Source organism: Aulostomus chinensis, chromosome 14, assembly GCF_037954235.1.
Source record: "Aulostomus chinensis isolate RoL2024-O1b breed Wild chromosome 14, RoL_Achi_v1.0, whole genome shotgun sequence".
Taxonomy (NCBI): Eukaryota; Metazoa; Chordata; class Actinopteri; order Syngnathiformes; family Aulostomidae; genus Aulostomus; species Aulostomus chinensis.
The window spans coordinates 16952090-16977735 of NC_141333.1; the positions used below are offsets into that span (position 1 = coordinate 16952090).

The window sequence follows — 25646 nt, forward strand, 5'->3', positions numbered from 1 at the left end:
CCTCTGTCCTTCTTTCCCCTGTGTGTACACGCACCTACATATCTGCTGTTTGTATGTCTGCGTGCCCATTCATGTTTTGAGAACATGTATGTGCTCGATCAAGTACATTTTATGGTGAAAATGTGTATTAGTGACCTAACTACCTCACCTAAGTCTCCCTGCTCAGGCTAAGGTCTTCCTGTCACATGGCCGATTTACAGAATGGTGGAGTCAACAGCTAACAGAATGGAGAGCGAGCCTTTTTCACCACAAAAATGGGTTAAAAAATGAAAAAGGAAATACATATTGGTCTAGAATATGAATATGGACTGACACTGGAGAAGGAAATTAAGTTCCAGGCTGGACTATGAAGTTTACGAAAGGACATAGTCGTCCTGGGCTGGACTGAGAAGGTGTGGTGGTCAGCTTTTCAACTTTTAAGTACATCGGTGGCATGATGACGCGAGAAAGACCAACCGAAGGTCGACCTCAGAGAGCGGTTGTGTCAAAAATCCACTATGAAATCAACAGAAATCGTGAGATATTATATTTTAGAAGATTTACACTTGTTAGTAGTATTGATAACAATATCATTAATGCCTTTCTTGAGGCAAACAGGCAGGAACCACTGGTGTCATGTCCAAACTAAATTTGCTGTTCAAAGGCAATGTGGGGAGGTTACTTGACTGGTTAACTCCGACAACTAACACTGTTGTAGTCATGGGAGACTTAAATGAGAATATTTTGAAAGGCTCATCAATTTGTAAATTCATGGAAGAAAAGGGGTTCACCCAACACGTGACACAAGAGACCACAGAAAAGGGGACACTAATTGATCACGTTTACGTTAAAACGTCACAGTACGACGTGGAATGTGCAGTCTGGCCAGCCTACGTCAGCGATCACGAAGGGATCCTGTGTAGGTTTTCTGTTTCAGATGATCAGGGGGAGTTAGATGACCTCGCCAGCTTGTTTAGTTTGGATGAGTCTGAGGATTTGCAGGGCGATTCTGACCACCAGGATGACTGAGTGTCAAAGCTACATGGCGCTGTCCCAGGTCAAATACTAGCCTCATGTCAGCTCAGTTGGCTCTGTGTGTGCTGGTAGGACAAGTTGACTCGGACCTGTTGTTGATAGGAAGCCTGGCATGACTGTTGGCATTTGTTAGAATAGAAAGTCCCACTCCACCTCTCTGTGTCTTTTTCAACCTTTTTCAACTTTTTTTAACCTTTTAACTTTGCCGATTTATTCTGTGCATGTCTTGACATGCACGGTTTTTAAGGTATTTATTAATGTATTTATTATTAACTTATTCCACTGTCACGCACTGTACTTACTGCAGTTTTGTAGTGACTTATGAGTTGATAGGTTAGGTAGACTAATCATGGTTCCACTCGTGCTGCGTGACAATCATGGGTCACAGCACGTTGTTGTAGTTGATATTTATAGTTGTTGTTTGTTATTTATAGTTGTTGTGAGTCACTGTCTGTCACATTATTGCTGTTGGTCTCTTATGAATGTTTTATAAATGTATCATGCATGTGTATTTTTGCCTGTTGTTTCTCCTCTCAGCCCCCTCCCTCTTTGTCTCTCTCTCTCTCTCTCTCTGTATCTCTCTCCTCTTCTCCCACTGCCCCCGCCCCTCACCCCCAAGTCTATCGCCCCTCTCCACCCCAGCCCCATCTCTCTCCCTCTCCCTTTCAACCCCAGCCGGTCCAGGTAGGTGGCCGCCCACTTTGAGCCTGGTTCTGCCTGAGGTTTCTTCCTGTAAAAGGGAGTTTTTCCTCACCACCGTCGCCAAGTGCTTGCTCATGTGGGAATGTTGGGTTTCTTTCACTAAACTTATAAATAGTTTGTTTATTAAACGCCAATGGGGAGAAATTTCATTTAAGTTGTAAATTACTGTCATTAATTATGTTCACTGTATGATATAAAAGCATTTTTGTTTGACTTCAGATTTATAATTTACATTTTATTATACATGCAGTGACTGTTTCTAATTTACCTTTTGTTCAAATTAATCATTTAATAAATTCACATGTTCACCACAGCTGATGTCTGTCTTTTATTGTCAGAACAGTAGTGTACATTGACAATGAATGTTGAACTTTCTAATCCACACAGTAAAATTTCCTGTTTTCAATGCTGTATTTTTGACAAAAAACCCTACAAAAATATGGTATTATGAGTTACTTTAGACCAACGTATGCCGACTTATTCCACTTTTCCACACTCCAATTCTGGTGCTCCTCCTCTCTCTCCACCCTAGCACAGATCAAAGACAGAGCAGTGGGGGAGGGGTTCTTCAAGGGCCAGCTCTCAGCTCTGCTCTCACTCTAGCACAGATCAAAGACAGAGCAGTGGGGGAGGGGTTCTTAAAGGGCCAGCTCTCAGCTCTGCTCTCACTCTAGCACAGATCAAAGACAGAGCAGTGGGGGAGGGGTTCTTAAAGGGCCAGCTCTCAGCTCTGCTCTCACTCTAGCACAGATCAGAGACAGAGCAGTGGGGGAGGGGTTCTTAAAGGGCCAGCTCTCAGCTCTGCTCTCACTCTAGCACAGATCAAAGACAGAGCAGTGGGGGAGGGGTTCTTAAAGGGCCAGCTCTCAGCTCTGCTCTCACTCTAGCACAGATCAAAGACAGAGCAGTGGGGGAGGGGTTCTTAAAGGGCCAGCTCTCAGCTCTGCTCTCACTCTAGCACAGAACAAAGACAGAGCAGTGGGGGAGGGGTTCTTAAAGGGACAGCTCTCAGCTCTGCTCTCACTCTAGCACAGATCAAAGACAGAGCAGTGGGGGAGGGGTTCTTAAAGGGCCAGCTCTCAGCTCTGCTCTCACTCTAGCACAGATCAAAGACAGAGCAGTGGGGGAGGGGTTCTTAAAGGGCCAGCTCTCAGCTCTGCTCTCACTCTAGCATCTAAATTGATACATGAGGCCCCAGATCTCCTTGTTTGACCCCTAACAGCCCACAACACATCAACCATGAAAGCAAAAAATTACTGGGTTCCCACCATTTGTCCTCTTGCCTCCTGACCAGGCGGCATCACAGAGGGTGCAGCAGCTGCCACATGTCTACCAGGTTCCCCTGCTCCCCCCACCTTTTTCACTGCTTCTGCATATGAAAGTTTGCCTTCAGTTTTCACTTTCTCTATTTCAGCAGCCCTTAAATGGTGTTTGCACCCTCTGAAGGAGGTCATATGGTTTCCCCCACAGTTACAACATTTAACATCCACACTTTGACATTGTTTAAATTCATGATTGCCTCCTCATTTCCCACATCTTTGGCTTCCTCTGCAGGCTGCTGCCACATGCCCCAAGCGCTGGCATTTGAAGCAGCACAGAGGGGGGCGCACATTTTGCCTTACTGGATAACTCATGTACCCCAAACTCATTCTAGCTGGCACAGTGTCTCCCTTAAATGTTATCAGTACTGCTGTTCCAGATTCCTTGAACCGATGAACTTCTTCAACCTCAGCTCCTTTCAACTCTTTTAGTAAGGCACTCTCTGATACCTCAGGGCTTACATAAACCACTCCTTTGGCTGTTTGAGCCTGACCAGGAAGGAAACACTCAATAGGCCTTTCTAGCAGCTGACGAACCTTCATGGCATTTTGCCTCTGAGCCTCACTTTTACAGAACACAAGTATGTTACCATTCAACATCATTTCCACATTCAGCAAACCTTTTCCCATTTGATTTTTTAGCTCATCCGATAGCCTGAGAGGGTTCAAGGCCTTGTCACTTCTATCCTTGAATTTAATGATAAACTTAAATTCAGCACTGTCATCCATTTTCGACACTTTCCTTACTTCTAGAGAGTCTTCACTCTCACTACCATTGGTGGACCTATCACTTTTCTGAGCTTTATCTGTGCTTTTACTGCCACTCTTCCTCATTTCTTTTTGAGTACCTCCTGGAGGCATAGCAGCCTAGCTCACCCCAGTGGGGAAACCTGCCAACTGTTCTCAAAGTCTGTAATCCAAGCTCATTGTCCTTGTACCAGAAAAAGGCAGCGCAGTTCTTCTTCCTCATCAACCCAGTTTAACCCGCCGGAGATTTAAATGGTGTGACGCAACAATCCAATGAAAAACTTGGAAAAATGTTCAGGTGGATGTTTACTCTTCAAATTTGCTGATTCGCTCATGTAGCTGTCAATCAAAAAAAGGATTCCGCCTCAGAAAGCTCATCCAATCATCATGCAGAAGCTGAGTGTCTGGACCAGCCCACTGCCCCAAAGGCCCCTTGAGACGCTGAGCATCCGATGGGCGGGACAAAGCCTGGCATTTATCCAATGACAGTCTGGTTTTGCTGCAGTGAAATAACCTGCTCTACGCTTCGCCATTGAAGTCAGTAGAAGCGCCCGACTGTGTAAAGTGCTCTGGGGATGAATGAGAAGGAAGTTACGCTGGTTACCTATGATAAGCAGCTGATTCTGAACAAAGGATTAAGGCTTTCAAGTGCGTATTTCGTCAATGAAATGTACACACAGCAGGACATATTTCAACGCTTTTTGGGGGTGGTGGTGATATTTTAGCGGAAGCTGAGCTTCCCTTGCAGTCTCAGAGCAATCACCACCAACACCAATGGAATCGCTTCCTTAAATCCAGGTGTGGTCGGATCAGACAAAAATCTAGAAACTACAGTTTTCTTTAGGAGTATAGTCGATACGTAAAAATTTAAAAGTGATTATTTGATGGTCAGACAATAGCTTCAATTCTGTAAGTCAGGAAGAGGTGGTGGTTATGGTTGTGACAATGAGTGGGTTCATGAACAGACTGATGGAAACCAGTTGAGTCCAGAAGAGAAATAAATAAATCTAGGATCAGACTGTGGTCATCAACATTCACATGAATGTTGAGGTCACCTACTGTCACGATCCCTGACTCTTAATTTCTTTTGGATTGTGAAGTCAGTGTCTTGTCTTCCTGTGCTCCTCCCTGTGATTACCTCATGTGTCTCACCTGTGTGATTACACCGCCTGTGCCTCGTTTTCCCTTGTGTATTTAACCTCTGTGTTTCCCTTTGGCCGCGTTGGGTCATTGGCTGCGTCCGAACTGCCAAGTGGCAACCTACGTCCTACTCCTACGACCTACACCTACAGCTGCAGCTGCAGCCTACTCCTTCAACTTCAACCAAAACCCAGTGGCACAATTCAGACACCCTAGTAGATTGGTGGTGAAGCACGACCTCTGCTGGCAGAGCACAGATACTGCAATTAGGTAGACAGCACCAATGAAAGCCCCACCTGCTGGCCTGACTGTCGTACTGCACTCCACTCTGAGCGCACCTCTCACTCATTCTCTATTATTAAGCACATTAACACACCTGTAAAGATGTGTTTACATGTGTCATGTTTGGTGTGAACACGCCTTTAGTCATCAACAATGACTATAAATGTTCATGCTGCATAAGAATGGGAGACTGTTGGTGGCGCAAAGTTGGATTGCAGGTCCACACGTTTTTAGGGGACGAAGAAGAAGTCCGCTGTTTACCGTGGACCAGAGGTTGCTCCGTAGGATGCACCTGAACCAACCTACAATGTGGACGTGTTTAGGCTGGAATTTAGGTCACAAAGTAGGTCGCTACTTGCGCCAGTTGTGGTTTCGGACAGCCTACGACCTACTCTGCAACCTATGATCCGACCTTCTTGGCAATTCGGACGCAGCCATTGTCATTAATTTTGTCTCAGTTGTCATGTGTGGTAGCATGTAGTTGATGTCCTGTCACACATCTTTCTGTTGCCAGTCATGAGCCTTCAGTCCCCCATCTCAAGCCTCAAGCCTCCAGTCCCCAGCAGTGAGCCTCCAGTCCCCGTCATCAAGCCTCCAGGCCCCCGCCTCAAGCCTCTAGTCCCCTGCCTCAAGCCTTGAGCCCCCTGCCTCCACTCACGGGCCTCCTGTTACCCCCTCGTGTTCCGTGCAAGTCTCATAATTATTATACAACCCTCTTATGAACTCTCCTTGTCCTTGTCTGCTATTGGGTCTACTCTCTGTCAGCCAAAACGTGACAACCCACAATAATGGCTTTATCTGATTTGAGAACTACTGGACATAAACTCTGAGAATTCAGAGTAAAGACAGGAGCGAGGAACAGAATAAATACAAGTGTTTGTATATATCTGTGTATAAATATATACGTGTGTGTATTAGTAGATATATTCTCACACACACACTGATAATAAGTATATGAGAAGTATGTGGGCAGAGTCTCTGATAACAGTTCTCCCATCAAGCTGATGGAGAACTACATGACATCAACAGACAGTGGGAACCAGAAAAGTGTCTTCTTGACAATGTCACATCATTCGTGAAGCACGTAGACAGAGGCCAAACCCATCTGACTTGGGAGTTTAATGATCTCTTATCCTGTTATCATGGAGACAAGACAAAGTAACATTCATTCTCCACAGCTGCAAAATTAAAGAAGACACAAAAATGCAGCTCTTCTGGAACATCTTGATATCCGTCAGTTGCCAGAGGCAGAGAAACTGCTCATAGCTCTGCCAGACGCTGCCTTCCCTTGATGTCACGTGTTCTATTTGCTTCTGTCCAATGTTGTTCTTCAAGTTGAACTTTGTGTCTGAGCTTTGGCTTCTTCTTTCTCCTTATTCCATTGAATGTTATGGATCTTAAGCAGTGTCTGTTTGACTGTATTTACTGTATATCACACTGGAAATTCTTGTTTCCAAATATAATCATATATGTATAAATAACTGCATTTCATTTCCTGTATGTTTGATGATGAAGAACATGTGTGCTCTGACAAATGTCTGACGGACAAAAATGAAGTGAAAACTGCGAAGAAATGCAGAAGTCTTTTTCAGTTCAGAGTTTTCCAGCACCTTGCAAAGACATGATTGGGCGGAGGTCATCCTGCACACAGTCTGATTTTTGTAAAGAGGATTAATGCGCTGACAAACGCTTCCGCAGGACGCTGTGTTGTTGAAATTGTCTTTTGTTCTTTGATTTGTTTATCAGCCACTATTAGGGAAGCTTTGATTGTAACATCTTGGCTGGCGGAGTAATTTAAAATGAGTGAGTAAGCTTGAGCCGAACTACGTTTCAGGATTCAGGATTCAAGGATTTGTATTGTCATACAATTTCACATTTCCATCGTAGTGGTACAAAATTAATAAAATACAAAAATGAAATATAAAGGGCTGCACGGTGGTGCAGTGGTCAACACTGTGGCCTCACAGCAAGAAGGTTCCGGGTTCGAGTCCCGGCTCGGGCACGGGATCTTTCTGTGTGGAGTTTGCATGTTCTCCCTGTTCCTGTGTGGGTTCTCTCTGGTACTCCACCGTCCTCCCACCGTCCAAAGACATGCAATTTGGGGACTAGGCTGATTGGATTCTCTAAATTGACCATAGGTATGAATGTGAGTGTGAATGGTTGTTTGTCTCTCTATGTTGGCCCTGCAATGGACTGGCGACCTGTCCAGGGTGTCTCGCCCGTTGACGCTGGGATAGGCTCCAGCCCCCCGTGACCCTTAATGTGTAGGAATAAGCGGAAGATGACGATAGATGGATGGATGGAAATATAAAGAGTCTGAACATGTAAACAGTAGTTTGTGGGATATTGCATTTAATGGAGGAGACATTGCACCGATCATGGAAGAGGGTGGGGAATACAGATTACGGCTCAAGTTCAGCAGTCTGACAGCTGCAGGACAGAAACTGTTCCTGAGCCTTGTGGTCTGGCTCTGGATGCTCCTCAGCTGCCTTCCAAAGGGAAGAGGCAGACACAGATTGTGGGTGGGATGAGTGGAGTCCTTCATGATGCGTAGGGCCCGCCCCCTGCATCGTGAAAGTGTAGAGGTCTGAGATGGTGGGAAGACTGCTCCCCACAGTTCTCTGTGCTGCCTTTACCCCCCTCTGCAGAGCCTTCTGTTCAGCAGCAGTGTAGCTGCCGTGCCACACGGGGATGCAGGTGCAGCGGACGCTCTCCACCACTCAGTGGTAGAAGTTCCTCACGACAGAGCTCCCCAGTCCAGCTCTCCACAGCTTCCTGAGGAAGTAGAGACACAGGTAGGCCTTCCTGACCAGTTGGGAAGTGTTGGCATTCCAGGTGAGGTCATTGGATATGTGCACACCCAGGTACCTGTAACTGGAGACCACTTCCACAGCTGTGCCACCAATGTGCAGGGGAGGGGGAGGGTGCTTGTCCTTCCAAAAGCCCACTACCATCTCCTTAGTCTTCTCCACGTTGATGCCGAGGTTAACTCTGCACCACTGCACCAGCTGTTCCACCTCCTCTCTGTATTCTGACTCATCGCTGTGTCATCTGCAACAGTCATACAGTCATTTACAACAGTCATTTGTGTTGAAGTGACCCTGGATTTCCTGGGCACATGTGGCTTTAGCCCTCATGATGCCTGCATTCAGTTCTTTCCTTGCCTCTCTGAGTGCTAATGCCTCACCTGCCTTGAATGCAGTGTCCTTGGCATTCAGCAGTGCTCTCACTGTGTATTCAGCCAGGGTTTCTGGTTCTGGTAGCGGTTTACTGTCCTGGTGGTGGTGACATCATCAGCACACTTGGAGATGAAGCCGAGGACTGAGAAGTTGTATTCCTCCAAGTCCACCTCTCCCTCGTAGGTAGCTGCCTCTCTGAAGACCTGCCAGTCTGTGCACTGAAAACAGTGAGCACAGGGCCACACAGTGACTGTCTTCATTGTTGACCTCATATGTCTCAGCAGGGGGTGGTACACTGGCGCCAGCAGGACGGAGACGTGGACGGAGAGGCCACGATGAAAGCGGAGAAGAGCTCTTAATGTTGCTGTAAACACAGTCCAGAGTGTTGACTCCCTGTGTAGGAACCGCCCCAGGAAAGGAAGACCAAGAGTCTCCTTTGTACTCGGGACAAGAGTTTGGTGGCAATAGGATGTCGTCTTCTTAGCTCCATCAAGCCACAACCTCCAGCTCTTGCTGGGACAGTTCGCAGCCAAATGTGAAGCGAAGCCTAAGCAGTCCTGACTATAAGCCTGATCAACAAGGAAGGTCTGAAGTCTGCTCTTAAACATCGAGATGGGGTCTGGGTCCTGGACTGAAACTGGGAGACGGTTCCACAGGAGGGGAGCCTGATAGCTGAAGGCTCTGGCTCCCATTCTACTGTAAGAACTCTAGGAACCAGCAGTAAACCTGCATCCTGAGAGTGAAGGGTTCTAGCTGGATCATAGGGGACTAGGAGCTCTGTCAGGGATGACAGAGCCTGACTGTTGAGGACTTTGATATTTGAAGGAGAATTTTAAATTCTGTTCTGAATTTGACAGGGAGCCATGCAGAGAAGCCAGTACAGGAAAGACCTGGTCTCTGCTACCACTTCTAGTCAACATGGGCAGCAGCGTTCTGGACCAGCTGGAGAGTCTTCAGGGAATTATTAGTCCAGCCTGGTAGGAGGGAGTTGCAGTAATCCAGCCTGGAAGTGACAAAAGCAGGGACTAGTTTTTCTGCATCTTCTTGAGCCAGGATGTGTCTGATCTTAGCGATGTTATGTAGATGGAAGAAGGCGTCCTGGAGATTTGTTTAATGTGGGAGTTAAAGGGTCCTGGTCAAAGAGAACTCCTAGGTTCCTTACGGTGGTGCTGGGGGCCAGGGTGGTGCCATCCAGGGTACCTGTCTCATCAGATCAGGTGGTCCTCAGGTGTTTGGGCCCAGCACAAGAACTTCAGTTTAACAAAGTTTAATAAAAGGAAATGATGGTCTTCAATGTTTTTCTGTCCTTCAGACAGGCCTCCAGTTTAGTCAGCTGGTTTGTTCCATGTGGATCATTGATGAGTTCAGCTGTGTGTCGTCTGCATAGCAGTGAACATTAATGGAGTGTTTCCTGATCATGTGACCTGAGGAAGCAGGTACAGGGTGAAGAGGACTGGTCCAAGCACAGACCCTTGTGCAACACCATAACTGACTGCAGTGGCTTCAGAGGAACCAACATTAACTCGTACCACCTGAGATGACCTAGTAAATATGACCTGAACCAGTTTAGTGCGAGAAAGATTACAAGCTGTTTAGCAACTGCTTTCTCCAGAACCTTGGAGAGAAAAGGAGGATTTGATGTTGGTAGAAGGTATGTGCCATGTATATGAAGGTAGGTGTAGTTGGTAGAACTTCTGGATCCAGGCTTGTTTTTTTAGGAGGGTTTAATTCCTGCTACTTTAAAGGACTGAGGGACGGAATCAGATACCAGCGCCACATTGACCATATCTAAGAGGGAGGGGCTAACGAGGGTAGAGAGTCTTTGAGCCGCTTAGTTGGGATGGGGTCTAGGAGGCAGGTGGAGGTTTAGAGGAGGACATTACAAATTCAGAAGTGATTGATTGATGGTCTGATAAGAGCATTCTGTGGAAATACAACTAGATGTTCAGCGACAGTTCCACATATTCAGAGGAGGTGGAGGGTGTGGTTGTGACAGTGCATGGGTTCATGGACGGACTGATGAAAACCAATTGAGTCTAAAAGAGATATGCAGTTCAAAGACTGTCATTATCAACATCCACATGAATACTGAGGTCACCTACAATCATGACTTTATCTGATTTGAGAATTAAACTGGATATAAACTCTGAGAATTCAGAAGAACAATATATACAAGTATATGTGTGTGTGTGTGTGTATACATACATGTGAATACACACACACACACACACACACACACTGATAATGTCATAATTATATAAGTATGTGGGCAGAGTCTCTGATACCAGTTCTCCCCTGATGGAAAAATACATGACATCAGCAGACCGTGGGAACCAGAAAAGTGTCTTCTTGACAATGTCCCATCATTCGTGAAGCACGTAGACAGAGGCCAAACCCATCTGACTTGGCAGGTTAAAGATCTCTTATGCTGTAATCATGGAAACAAGACAAAGTAACATTCATTCTCCACAGCTGCAAAATTAAAGAAGACACAAAAATGCAGCTCTTCTGGAACATCTTGATATCTGTCAGTTGCCAGAGGCAGAGAAACTGCTCATAGCTCTGCCAGACGCTGCCTTCCCTTGATGTCACGTGTTCTATTTGCTTCTGTCCAATGTTGTTCTTCAAGTTGAACTTTGTGTCTGAGCTTTGGCTTCTTCTTTCTCCTTATTCCATTGAATGTTATGGATCTTAAGCAGTGTCTGTTTGACTGTATTTACTGTATATCACACTGGAAATTCTTGTTTCCAAATATAATCATATATGTATAAATAACTGCATTTCATTTCCTGTATGTTTGATGATGAAGAACATGTGTGCTCTGACAAATGTCTGACGGACAAAAATGAAGTAAAACCTGCAAAGAAATGCAGAAGTCTTTTTCAGTTCAGAGTTTTCCAGCACCTTGCAAAGACATGATTGGGCGGAGGTCATCCTGCACACAGTCTGATTTTTGTAAAGAGGATTAATTCGCTGACAAACGCTTCCGCAGGACGCTGTTAATCTGAAGCATCCATCCATCCATTGTTTTCTGCTTATTCCTATTAAGGGTCACGGGGGGGGGGGGGGGTGTGGAGCCTATCCCAGTGGCTATGGCCGAGAGGCAGGGTTCACTCTGGACCGGTCACCAGTCCATCGCAGGGCCAACATACAGAGACAGACAACCATTCACACTCACATTCATACCTACAGTCAATTTAGAGTATCAATCAGCCTCGTCCTCTCTTGATGTCTTTGGACTGTGGGAGGAAGCCAGAGTACCAGAGAGAACCCACGCAGGCACAGAGAGAACGTGCAGACTCACACAGAAAGACCCCGTGCCCTAACCGTGACTCGAACCTGAATCTTCTTGCTGTGAGGCGACAGTGCTGACCACTGCACCACCGTTCCTCTCCCTGAAGCATCCAGCTTGAATGAAAATGGTATGCTTGACTCATTTCTTGAAATGTGCCAGGAATTTTGAGACTTCCAACAAAGACAATAAAAGAGAACAGGAGAAATTCTTTTGGTATGTTCTGGTAACATTTCCACCTGCCTCAGCAGAAACACCCACAACACACTTTTACTTGAATTTATCTTCTGTCCCGATTCACATTTTACTTTTTTAATTTGTACATCATCCATCCATCCATCCATCGGCTCTCCCAGCCACGCCTTTGGTCACCGTGGGCTCCACCCACAACCTTCTTACTGGGGGGCCACGGTGGGGACCACTGCTCCATAGATGCAACATACCAACTGCAGGACCAAATCAGATATTTTGGATTCTGTTCCCCTTCCATGTCACCCCAGTGAGCACATTACTCCTCTCCTTTTTTATTGATACAACCAAAGTGAAAAAGTCAGCAGCCATCACCTGCATATAAACAGGAGTGCCAATGTCTACATTGTCCTGGGGAGAACCTGACCAAGCTTTCTGGGTGAACTGAAGCTTGAGCAGTACAGTTCCCTGAAACTGTTTCCCTGCACCTGAAGCAACACCAAGGAAGACACACCAACATCCACACATCTCAGTAGCACTGCAGCACCTGGGCAGTTTTAGAGGCGTTCTCATGCTGTCATTGTCGACCACAGTAAGTCTCTGCATGTTGCCTTTGTCTATGCAGCCGAGTGTCAGCAGGGAGCAGAATGCTCTACGTACAGTTACCTTCACGTTAACAGCGTACACGCCAAATTGACAAGCTTGAATATTAGCTTGAGCATATATTTTACTGCAATAAGAGTTTTGCAGTGGGGAATGTACCCAACTTGTTTTTCTGCTCCGAGAGGCAGAAAGGATGTTGACTACCTGACAAAGCTGCTGATATCCATGAACAGAAAGGTGACTACAAACGCTGGCCCCCAACACCACAGTTCAATTTCTGGGCAGTTTGATGATCAGAGAGAGTCGAAGACAACAGACGCCTCAGGGTTTCCAGTGGTATTCAAAGTAAGTCTGGGCGTGATAGCTTCTATCAAAGTGTTTTGATTTGATACAGATTTAATTCTGTCACTCCCACATGAGTTTGCGATGAGTCATCTAACAAGCTAATCAACATTTTTTTAAAAAATGTGGCTGTATATATTTGTGTTGCTGAGACATTTGCAGAAGCTAAGTGTGGTATATAGCGTTTGAAAGGACAGTAAAGTATTTGGCCCCCTTTAAATTTTGAACTGTGTTAGAGCTAAGGTCTGATAAAATTACTGTAATACTGCTTAAATTCTTTAATCACAGGGTATTTTGAGTGAATGTGCTTTGTATGTGTGTTATTCCTGCTTGAATCGGTTTGGTCAGCAGAGGGCGCTCTAAGCTTCACACTAGACTGGGTATCGGTAGCTGGCGCTAATAGAGAAGAAGTCAGTACGAGATGAGCGAAGTCAAGTGTGCACTTGAGAAGAGAACCTGTGACCGTAAACTGTATTCTTATATTCCACACAGGTAAGCTGACAATAACCCTTGTGATAAGCAGTAGTATATTTTGGTAGAGCTTCAGTTCAGAACCGTGACATTGAGAGACTAAATCGGGCTGTGTTTATCGACGTGTGTAGGTGTGTGTGCGCGCGGCGATCCGACCGCAGGGCATCTGAAATGCCGGGCGCCATTAGCAATAAAATTGCCACGGGTAAATATGAAGCTAATAAGCCGTGTGTGAGCTAAAATGAGTGAAAGCTAATGTCCGTAGATGCGTGTGGTTGAATATGAGCGTGAGTCGAAACTGTGTAAGAGACGACGAATCGGGTAATTAATGAGTGTTATACCAGACTCTATGCTTATGGTTGTAGTACTGTTTCTGTGGAAGAAGAGGGAAAATATTATAAGACGTGGTTTAAAATGCAGTTAATTAGTTAAATAAAGTAAGTTCATAGACATAACTCATAGAGGTTAAAAAGAGCAAACACAGTGGTAATGGTGAATATACAGAGGTATTGTGTCAGCGTTTTAATGACAGTTAATATTATGTATCACCTGTTAACCCTGTGAAAGTAACAGCCATGTATTTGAGTGCGTAACATTGTTTCTGATGTATTTGATTCTCAATGTATGTTCTAATGTGTATTGTTTGTAGTTTGAAATGAGGATGTGTTGCAGTACAGGTGACATGAGTGATATGAGTAGAAAAAAGTCAGTACGAGATGAGCGAGGTCAAGTGTGCACTTGAGAAGAGAACCTGTGACCGTAAACTGTATTCTTATATTCCATACAGGAATAAAATATGATGCACAAAGAGCGAAAGTGCCTTCATTCTGATAAGTGTAACATAAGCTTGGCTGTGCAAGTGATCTGATGCTGACAGCTCCAAAAAGCCTCCAAGAAACTCACCATCTCTCACCTGGTAAAGGTAAGTGACCAATGATGTCAAGGATGACGTGACAGGGTTTGCCATTAACATTAAGGTGTTTGATCATTTAACCCTGGTTGTTTTGGTATTACTTCCATAAGTAACTTGTAAATTCACTTCATATGTTTGGTCACCAATAGGCTTCCACGCTGCCGGTCTCATCGATTCTTTCCCTCAAAAAGCCACTGCAAGGCAAGCAGACAGACAGGAAAATAATGGTCTCATCTACCTGTAAGTAGTAGTACTTGATATTTATTGAATTTGTATTTCAACCTAAATCAACCCCAAAGAAAGTCTGAACTGATGAAGTTTGATGTAAAATCTCCTGTGCCATTTCCAGCAACTTTGCATCCCCTGATGAAGGTGCTTCAGGGGACGCTGGTGCTCCTGCTGATACAGTCTGTCACAGGAAGTACAGGTAAAGTGTCTATCATATTTTCTCTCTTTACAGCCAAAAGTGTCCCAGCCGTGTAGGGATGCCACGCCCGGGGTGGCAACATCCGGTCGGTTGAAATGGTTTAATTGTGTGGTTCATTCATCCTTCAAACTGTCATCTGACCAAAACTGACAGCCTGCAATTATCTTTCTTTAAATAGTTGGATCACTTTATTGACACAACAATAACATTTTCCATCCATCCATCCCTCCATGTTCTCCCTCTTCTCCTGTTAAGGGTGGTGGGGGTGGAGCCTATCCAAGCAGCCTTCACCCTGGACGGTGACGGTTTGGGTTTTATAAGCCCTCAAAGTGGGGAAGACACTTTTAACACTTTTCACCTTACAATGGAAACCAATGGGGCACCTGTCATATTCTCAAACACTCGCCTCTCACATGTAAACTAAATGTCCCACAGCCTCAAAATACACACCACTGCATTCCTGACAAAAATCCCTACAAAAATATGGTATTATGTGTCACTCTTGACAAACGTATGCTGACATATTCCACTTCTCCACACTACAATTCTGGTGCTCCTCCTCTCTCTCCACTCTAGCACAGATCAAAGACAGAGCAGTGGGGGAGGGGTTCTTAAAGGGCCAGCTCTCAGCTCTGCTCTCACTCTAGCACAGATCAAAGACAGAGCAGTGGGGAGGGGTTCTTAAAGGGCCAGCTCTCAGCTCTGCTCTCACTCTAGCACAGATCAAAGACAGAGCAGTGGGGAGGGGTTCTTAAAGGGCCAGCTCTCAGCTCTGCTCTCTCTCTAGCACAGATCAAAGACAGAGCAGTGGGGGAGGGGTTCTTAAAGGGCCAGCTCTCAGCTCTGCTCTCACTCTAGCACAGATCAAAGACAGAGCAGTGGGGGAGGGGTTCTTAAAGGGCCAGCTCTCAGCTCTGCTCTCACTCTAGCACAGATAAAAGACAGAGCAGTGGGGGAGGGGTTCTTAAAGGGCCAGCTCTCAGCTCTGCTCTCACTCTAGCACAGATAAAAGACAGAGCAGTGGGGGAGGGGTTCTTAAAGGGCCAGCTCTCAGCTCTGCTCTCCACTCTAGCACAGATCAAAGACAGAGCAGTGGGGGAGGGGTTCTTAAAGGGCCAGCTCTCAGCTCTGCTCTCACTCTAGCACAGATCAAAGACAGAGCAGTGGGGGAGGGGTTCTTAAAGGGCCAGCTCTCAGCTCTGCTCTCACTCTAGCACAGATCAGAGACAGAGCAGTGGGGGAGGGGTTCTTAAAGGGCCAGCTCTCAGCTCTGCTCTCACTCTAGCACAGATCAAAGACAGAGCAGTGGGGGAGGGATTCTTAAAGGGCCAGCTCTCAGCTCTGCTCTCCACTCTAGCACAGATCAAAGACAGAGCAGTGGGGGAGGGGTTCTTAAAGGGCCAGCTCTCAGCTCTGCTCTCCACTCTAGCACAGATCAGAGACAGAGCAGTGGGGGAGGGGTTCTTAAAGGGCCAGCTCTCAGCTCTGCTCTCACTCTAGCACAGAACAAAGACAGAGCAGTGGGGGAGGGGTTCTTAAAGGGACAGCTCTCAGCTCTGCTCTCCACTCTAGCACAGATCAGAGACAGAGCAGTGGGGGAGGGGTTCTTAAAGGGCCAGCTCTCAGCTCTGCTCTCCACTCTAGCACAGATCAAAGACAGAGCAGTGGGGGAGGGGTTCTTAAAGGGCCAGCTCTCAGCTCTGCTCTCACTCTAGCACAGATCAAAGACAGAGCAGTGGGGGAGGGGTTTTTAAAGGGCCAGCTCTCAGCTCTGCTCTCACTCTAGCACAGATCAAAGACAGAGCAGTGGGGGAGGGGTTCTTAAAGGGCCAGCTCTCAGCTCTGCGCTCAATCTAGCACAGATCAAAAACAGAGCAGTGGGGGAGGGGTTCCTGTGCGCTATGACTTGTTTCCCTGGGGAGACAATAACCTGTGGCATAGCCATACCAAAATCAAACAGCGGGAACCTGTTTATCTGCAGGTAAACATGGATAAATGGATGAAACGTCCAGTTGCTGTGGATCCAGGAGGGGGAAAAGAGCCTGCAGACAAACGCAAGAAAGATTCCAAACCTAAACCAAGGCAGTATAGTGAAAACTATATTTTATATGGATTCACTTCGACGTCTGCGGACCCACCGCAGCCTCAGTGCTACTTTTGCGGTGAAGTCCTGGCAAATAACTCCATGAATAATAACAATATAATAATAATATATATTAGTATTAATAATACAGTATTAATAATACAAACGTTTACTATAATATAGTTTCTTATATTTATAGTTTTTATTGCCTTGAAGGAAGCATAATTTTATGTTTAATTTGAGTTAAATAAGAAGATAATGCCTGAATATTAAATGTTCAATTTAAGAAGATGAAATAAAATGACTTGCGTTGAATATTCAGTTGTGTTATGTTCTACTTTTGGAGAATCATGAACAGGGGTACACAAGACAAAAAAGGTTGGGAACCACTGTCCTAAACTACAAGGCCCAGGGATTTGACCAAGACACCCTTGGATTCAGGCCGGTGTCAAGGACACGGCCACAGGCCGCGCAGGGGCTCAGGCCCTAACAACGCTGCTTGCAGCTTTAATTCAATTTCCACTTTCTTGTGCTAAATTGTATTTTCTTTTTTTGTCTTCACCCAGATGAAACTGCTGCTATTGTTCCTCCTCCTCCTCCTCCTCCAACTCCAACTCTGAGTAAGACCTTCTTTATCTATACAGTGTGTGAAGGGACATGTGCATCCACTCATGTCAGATGGAGCCTGAGAACATTTTAATATTAATAGGGCCTGAGCCTGAAGGCCTGAAGATCAGACTCAGGCTTCTATCTCCCAAAATACAAGGCCCAGGGATTTGACCAAGACACCCTTGGATTCAGGCCGCTGTCAAGGACGCGGCCAGGGGCTCAGGCCCTAACAACGCTGATTGCAGCTTTAATTATGATCCTTTTTTCATTTTCTCCAGTGAGGCTGGTCAACTCTGACAACAGCAAATGTTTTGGACGAGTGGAGGTCTTGCACAACAACCAGTGGGGGACGGTGTGTCACGACCACTGGAGACTGGAGGATGCCGAAGTGGTTTGTCAACAGCTGGGTTGTGGCAAAGCTGTGGCCGCACCACGTGAAGCATCCTTTGGGGAGGGCAGTGGACCAATCTGGTTAGATAATGTGAATTGTGGCGGACAGGAGCCATCACTATTTGACTGTCAACATCCAGGGATTGGGAAACACAACTGCGATCACTCTGAAGATGCCAGCGCCATCTGTCAAGGTACTTGTTGAAATACACGTGAGCTTGATCTGATGATATTGGAGATCCTGTTTGACTACTAAATTCAAATGAACCAACAGATGGTTCTTGGTCCCAGTGGGCTCCAAGTGGTTCGCTTTGTGTTTGTGCTGCGTTCAGCTTCATTTTTGAAGTGCACAAACCATGGTGCAAAGAGGCAGGGCGGGACCTAATTATTCTTAGGTGTGGATCAGGCATGACATCACTCAAACCAACCAGAGTGCCTCGTATCGTAGCCTTTAAAGCCCAGGGTATGCCAGGATTTTACATGTTGCCATATGAGAGACGCACCCATTTCAGCTCAGGAGGAGTAAGCACTTCTTATCTGGAGAAAGTGACCTCCTTGTGTGCCGGATGAAGGCGGGCATTCAGGTCATGTTTAGAAACAGGAGCAGCAGGAATCCACTGAAGCCATCTGAGGTGCAGCAGGCCTGGGAGGAAGTGGCGGCCGCTATTTCAACTTTGTCCGGCATCAATACAACTGCATTCCTATGTTGCACATCTGCTCATCTGATTGATGCGCCCTTTAAATAGCACTTGAACCAAAACACGATTGACCAAAGACCAACATCTTCTTGTTCTATGGTGCGAATTTATTCTGGTATTCTAAAATGGCAGTGCAGCATGGTTGCACCACACTACACCTCATTAACATACTTAAGCACCTGTTGGCACAGTCGGAGTGCAAGTTCATTTGTTAGTTAAAGGGCGAGGGCTCTTGACACTAAAACATCATTTTAGCTGGCTCGAAACTATGATGACGCTGACGCTTCACCGGGCGCCAGCTTTTAGATCACTTAAATAGGGCCCATAGACTGAGGAACACTCAGGTACCGTTCATTCTTTTTTGTGAAACAGCTTCTGCCACTTGATGCCAATATTGACTCACTTTAGCCTCTGGTATGCCACAGCTGGCAGGATGAAGGAGTCCGGCGGGTTGGAGGGAGCTGCTGTTGTAAGCTACTCAGTACTTAGTTGATAGCCAGTGGATGTAGCTTAAAAACAATGGATGAATCTCATGGAACTGGCCTTAATCAGGCTGCACTCATTGTTCCTGGTCTACTTGTGATGCTGCAGCAGCAGCTGCTCTCCTACTCCTTCTTGCTCCCCCTCCTCCCAGAACTGATCTTATGCCACCAGCGACTGTTCCCTGTCTCTGCAGATCTGGTCTAATTTCATTGTTCTCCTCGGTCTAAAAACAAATGAAAAATGTCACTGGGTAAGACCTCTAGTTTGCAAACTGACTTACTGCGGTATGCCATCATTACTTCAATACAGACAAGAAAAGTGTCTGGTCCTTTTCCTGAGCACCATTCATAGGAAACTCAATATTCATTCAAACTTGCCCCCCCCCCCCCCCCCCCAATCAGCCTGGTGAATCAATGACCCACAACTAACCCACAATACCAGAATACTGGTTGACTCTGTTAGAGGGTCACACCCACACAGAATTATAAAGGACTGCAAGTCACCACCAGTGTCTTAGAACTGAAGAAACCTCTTGGTTGAGAGGTGAAATGTCCTCAAGAAACCTGAAACAGTGCAGTTGGCACAGCACATGACATACCAGGACCTGGGAGACTGACAATCTTCATAGGAAGACAAATGTTGATTTCATTTTCTTTAGACTTCAGAGGTTTTGAATGCTGTCTTGTCTAATTATAGGTCAACTCAATAGTTCATTTCAAAAACAGAGCCTTCCCAAAAGTAAAACATGGATATGGCATTAAAATGCAGGATTTAATTTTGCTGGCGGCACGGTTGCCTCACACTGTGGCCCCCCAGCAAGAAGGTTGTGGTTTGGGTCCCCGGCTGCAGCACGGGGTCTTTCTGTGTGGAGTCGTCCAGAGAACGTGTGCTTGCAGTTGAACTCAGAAGGCTGATTGCTTCTGTTATTTTGTCTGTCACACCAAAAACTGTTGACATGAGTGTAAAGAAGGTGTTCTCGCTTCATCCTTCCATTTCAGTTGTGTCTCCCCCTCACCACCCAATGACAGCAGCCGTCTGTGTGCTGTGTTGGGTGATTTAACACCCTCCTCCAAAGGCGTTCAGTACAGGCCTTTGGTAAATCACATAGCTTGTGCCTTGCATTTTTTGCCTCCAGTATTTTGCATCCTGAGGTAAAAACCCCCATGCTGCATATTGTTGTGCACTGAAGAGCGAACTGGTCAAAAACAATGATAATTGATAATTATGAATATAACTAATAATATATATTAATAATTCGGGGCACCACCCTGATGACTTCAGGGAAACTATAAGACAACCAAACTTGTAACAGTTATCAGTCTTGAACAGAGTTTATCTACTAACAGTCAATATTCTGTAACATTAACTACCTAGGATATTGTCTTAATTATCCTGTAAAACAGGATAATTAAGACGATCGGGTGGGGGGGCCCGCCTCTTTCAGTGGATGCGGCCGCTGGTTCAGTGTCTAGTTTAACAGTGAATTAGCAGGCTTCAGGAGGGGCTGAGGTCTGATGGAAGAATACCTAGGGACAGCTCTGATGTTGGAGGATGAGATCCAAGCACTGGCTATTGCTTAGACACGTGACCACAAATTCGTACACAAAAGACACTACGACTCCTCTCTTATAATAAAAATATATTTATTAACAGTGCATCAGTCAATCAGAAACACGTTGGTATAATGGTTATCTAACTAAAAGACATAAGTGATAATATGTGTGTGTGTGTAAACATGTGAGTGAGGGAGTGAAGAAGGGGAGGGGGAGTCTGGTTGCCAGTTAGCGTCGCAGCAGGGTTAACAGCTAGGCTAGTTAGCTGACGCTAGCTAGCCGCAAGTTAGCACCGTGGAGGTAGAACTTATGGAATGTTAATAACTAAGCGGAGCGCTTAGCGAGAGAGAGAGAGAGAGAAAGGACAAAGGAAAACCCAAAATGTGCAGTATTAATAACCGGTAACACCTTCTTGAGATGTCACGGTTATTAATAACTAACGTCAATAAATAACGTATAATGCTATATAATTTCTGCTAATTGCAGGACTTCCGTCACATAAACAGAGCATTCATAGACATTATACAACACACTAAGCTATTTCTCTGCCCAGAAAACGCCTAGTTAAGGGAATTCTTACTTGATCCGGTGGAGCGGTAAGGTATTCAGTTTCCGTGTTCCGGAGCGCGGTTCGGCTTGACTCGGACGGCAGCAGAGCGGCGGCGGGGCAGCCTGCAGGGTCTGCTGGAGTTACCGGTGGAAAGGTGAAGAAGCTGGGATAAGCTTTCTTTCACCAGGGACCAGTTCACGCGGGTTGCGTGGCTCGACGGTGGCTTCTCTGGACGAGTGGACAGGAGGGAGAGAGGTGTCCTTGTGGAGGCTCTGTCGTCACTGCACTGCACTCGGGGTCCGAAGCGGAGATCCGGAGGGTTGAATCTTCTGATGACGTTGCAAACCACTCAAGAGAGAAGAAAATCACTGAGAGAAAGAATCTTTTTCGTGCTGAAGTTTTATATGTGGAGGCCGATGATGTCACTTCCTGTGGGATGATACTGGCTCTCAGCCAATAGCATTTAGACAGGTTCTTGGATGTGGTCAGTGGCCAGGTTCTCAGAGGGGGGCCAGTGGTCAGAGTCATCACACCTCTTTTATGACCCTTTGTTCAAGAACGTGGTCACTTGAATTCAGGCTTTGTAAAGAGGTGTTAGGCCTCACAGGCTGAAAGCCTTCTTCAGCTGCACTAATTGTCACATCTCCAAATTAATCTCTTGGTCTGGTTGAGTTGGCACAACAATATTCATCGAAGCAAATGTGCTGGGTCAGTGTTTGCTATCGTGCTCCTTTGACAGACAATCCTCAGTGTGCACCCTTAGCCCACCTGTTTGCAGGCGTTTGTGAGTGATGTCAATTCGTAGGTTTTACTAGTGAATGTTTCGCGAATCGGTTGCTTGTTGGTGGACCAAAACAGAGACTCCTGCTGACAGGTCAACGAAGATGGCTGCTAATGATGAGAATGTAGCAGTGGGTTCAGTAATGACAAACTCCTTTTAGAGATATCAGAGGATCAGGAAAAACAGAAAGATAGAAACCAAATTACAAGAGAGTCCAACACTCAAATGTTAAAGGTCAGACAAGGTGTCACCACCAGGCTTGGACACAGGCGCAGGGTTCAGGTGTGTCAATGAAGTCTTAATTGAAAGTTTCCAGGTGACTCCAAGTTTTAGGAACAGAAAACTGGCTCCGAACCTGTCTTACAAGATCACCCCTCTTCTGTAGGGGAAGAGGCGTGGCTATGAGAAATATATTAAAGAACACTCCTCTAAAATGGGGGAATAAACGCAATAGGCTACGAAAAAGTCAGGAAACAAAGGCTATAAAAATATTAATTAAAAACTAGACTAAGGTTGAAAAATTAACAAAATCTCTCCCTTGGTGGTAGGAAAACACAAAACACTGATCAAGGCTGTGGTCAAAGGACTGGGGTGAACCCACGGAGACGGAACACTGGCACAAGACAAAGGGAGACACTGACAACATAGAAACACAGGGTAACAGGGATCAGATGGAAGCACTCCGCCACAAGACCAAGCCACAAGAGGAAGGGCAAGTCAGCTGAAACAAGAGGACAGTTACTTTTCAAAATAAAACAGTAAACGACTAGACAAAACATGGAGACGGGAGAAAAACCCAACTTGACCTCACAGGTGACACAAGGAGCTGTGACGAGATCATTTTAGTTATTCTACTCACCTGTAAGTTCTCAAGTCATGAAAAACACTGACTTGTTTTAATCCTAGATTTACTGTCTGGCTCACGGGAACCTTGAAGATTCATACACTGCCTTTTTCCATAATTTCCAAAAATGTGGCAGTAAAACTGGTATTTATGGACTTTTTATTCCATTTTATCAGGCACTAACAACACTCCAACACCAAATCCTCCAGTGAGGCTGGTCAACTCTCACAACAGCAGATGTTCTGGACGAGTGGAGGTCTTCGTAGGCGACCGGTGGGGAACGGTGTGTGACGATGGCTGGTCAAAGAGGGATGCCAAAGTGGTTTGTCAACAGCTGGGTTGTGGCAAAGCTGTGTCCACACCACATTCAGCATCCTTTGGGCAGGGCAGTGGACCAATCTGGTTGGATAATGTGAAGTGTCAAGGAGACGAGTCATCACTATTTGACTGTTCACATAAAGACTTTGGGAGGAACAACTGTGATCACAGTCAAGATGCCAGCGTCGTCTGTGAAGGTACTGGTTTAAATACACATTTCAGATTTCACCAACCGTACAATGAGAGTAGAAGTACATTTTCTCACCATAACATCAACAGTTGTAAATAAACCCAACCTGCAGCACCAGTCAGTAAAATGTGATACTTGGGTCTGCATAGGAGGGGAAGATAAACAGGTTTGATTGACCAAGGTTGGGACACCTTCCACAGTCAGTCCACTTCACCTGCAGCCCCCTTGACAAGCTTGATCTGATGATATTGGAGATCCTGTTTGACAACTACATTCAAATGAACCAACAGATGGTTCTTGGTCCCAGTATTCCAGTCACTACCACTCAGCAACACAAATGGTGTAATTTGTGAGGCCTAGAAGAAATTTGGATTTTAAAATTAGAAAAAGAACTCCCCCGACCAACAATTGTCCTGAGGTAACAGCTTCAGTAGCATTCCAAAGTTGTTCATGTACTGCTGACTTTTACTTCTGAAATTGACTTTGCAGATCAGGAAATATCTGCTTTGTGCTTCTGCAAGTGAACGTCAACCATCTCAAAGCTGCACCCAAGCTTTTAGGTCTCCTAACATAATTTAACCAACAGGGACAGAAAGAGCTGAAGTGGCGCATCAAAGCCTTGAGACCAACCAAAGGAATCTTAGTTTTGTTTTCATTCAGCTGCACATGACTGTTGGTAGCATATGGGTAATATAAGAGGTGTGATTAAAACGCCCTAGTTTATGTGGAGGTGCCTGACATCTGTAAGTCATCAGAATGGTGACTCAGGAGCAGTGATTAAATCTGGCCAATGGAACAACAAGGTGTTTGTGGGGTTGAATGTCACTGTGATGAGCATCACTCGTGATGCAGAGTAGGAGCACCGTTTATGATGGCAATTCAGTCCCTTCACAGATTTGGAACGGATTCATCAGCACTATGTATTTTCACATCTCCAGAAATGCTAGGTGGTATTTCAGGACCAGGAACATCATTTATAACCATGCTTTCTTTTCATTCTTCTATTTTTAGGGTCTTTGTGATTTGGTGTTGGACCGGCCTGATAAACTCCCTGCAGCGATCCTCCTGATCCAGTCTAATGTTTCCAATATCAAATGTGGTTGGTTTTTGGTGTCATTACTTTCAAGGTGTTTTGTGGGGTATCCTCAAGCTGGCTCTGTTAGGCTCACTTGTAATGGAACTCCTTCATCTCATGTTTTCACTGGGACAAATTTCTCTGTTCTGTTTTGGTGAAAGTTAAGCAAATGTTGTAACTTGATCTCAAGGGTAGTGCTGTTGACATTATTAGTTAATCAGAGGAGCAAACTAGGCAACGTATAATTTGGGTTCTTCAAATTCGGGGAAGTGTGACAGTCCTGTTCTGACTGCTGATTGTCAGTGAGTTCATTTTAAGAAATTCATCTGTAGTCATGTGGCTTGTTTCAAATTGTCAGCTTTCTTATGTTGTTCTCTGTCCTAGTTAATTCCTGTTTTATTTTGAAATCACAGGTGTCTGTTTCCTCTTGTTATTTTCTGTTTTCCCTCCTTTTTTGGGGGACTGTACCATGACACAGAGTCAGCATATCCAGGACATTTTCTCACTGTGGTTTGGCAAATAACATCAGTCAGGGATCAGCGGTAAAACTCAGTACATCAAGCCAGCATCTCGTCTCCTGTTTGTGTATGTGTGTGTGTGTTCACATGAAAGGGGCGGAGCCAGCACTAGGTGACCGTCCTACAACATGGAAAGGTGGAGAGTGGTGTGTTTCACTCCAGAGGAACATATTATAATCCTTCAGGCAACATTTATCCATTGTACACATTTTCTGCAGCCAAAACAGGAAGGAGCTGATTACAAATGACCAACTGTGAGAATGATGAACCTGTAACTCTTAATTTCTCTCATTTAATAAATCACATGGATGGCATATTCATTTCAGCGTCAGTGTCATTCTTTCAGCTGCAGCTGGGTTTGAATTCGTCAATGCGCCAGTCATGTAGAAACATGGCGGGAGACCCAGTCAGACTTCGATCCATCCCACTGGCTGTAGAGACATGTTCCACAAGCTGCCAAATAAAAATAGGGAAAAATTCAGTTTGTTCAGAGAGACGTCTGTGACTGAGCTCAGCTGTTCAGGACACGGCAACTCTGAAGATGTGGGTTGAAGGCAACTGGATTGTTTCAGTTTGCTTGAAGAGGTTCAGCCTCTCATCCAACAGGCTTCTCCAGGTCTAACTCACAGGTGAGAAGTTGAAGCTTTAAAGACTGAGGGCGTGACCCTCAGCATGTTACTACAGTTTAGGAAGCAACCTGTGACTTTTCTGGCTTTTTCTTTTTTTTAAAACTTTGTTTTTATTTTTATTCTTACAGAAGACACATCAACAATATGAAACAGAAGGGAGACACATTTTAAAAAAGGAAAAACACTCAGTCACTTCTCCACCCATTCAGATGTTATACTGATGGATTTACACATACCATGATGGCTCAGTGAGCATCTCTTCTAGACATCTATCAATCTATTTTTCCCAGTACTGCTGATATTTA

The 25646-nt window shown here is 45.4% G+C and overlaps 1 protein-coding gene across 2 annotated transcripts; it reads left to right on the plus strand.

Moving 5' to 3' along the window:
- The first annotated feature begins 12989 nt into the window (after window positions 1–12989).
- Window positions 12990–25023, plus strand: LOC147249963 (scavenger receptor cysteine-rich domain-containing group B protein-like). 2 transcript variants are annotated; one of them, XM_086225216.1, is made up of 8 exons: window positions 12990–13301; window positions 14068–14202; window positions 14343–14433; window positions 14543–14620; window positions 17270–17323; window positions 17591–17896; window positions 22788–23126; window positions 24131–25023. In XM_086225216.1, the coding sequence occupies exons 3-8, from the start codon at window positions 14418–14420 to the stop codon at window positions 24139–24141; spliced, it is 804 nt and encodes a 267-aa protein (XP_086081342.1). In that variant the 5' UTR covers window positions 12990–13301; window positions 14068–14202; window positions 14343–14417; the 3' UTR covers window positions 24142–25023. The 2 variants fall into 2 exon arrangements, with proteins under 2 accessions (XP_086081342.1, XP_086081343.1); XM_086225217.1 differs by lacking the exon at window positions 12990–13301 and adding an exon at window positions 13467–13485.
- Window positions 25024–25646: the final 623 nt, after the last annotated feature.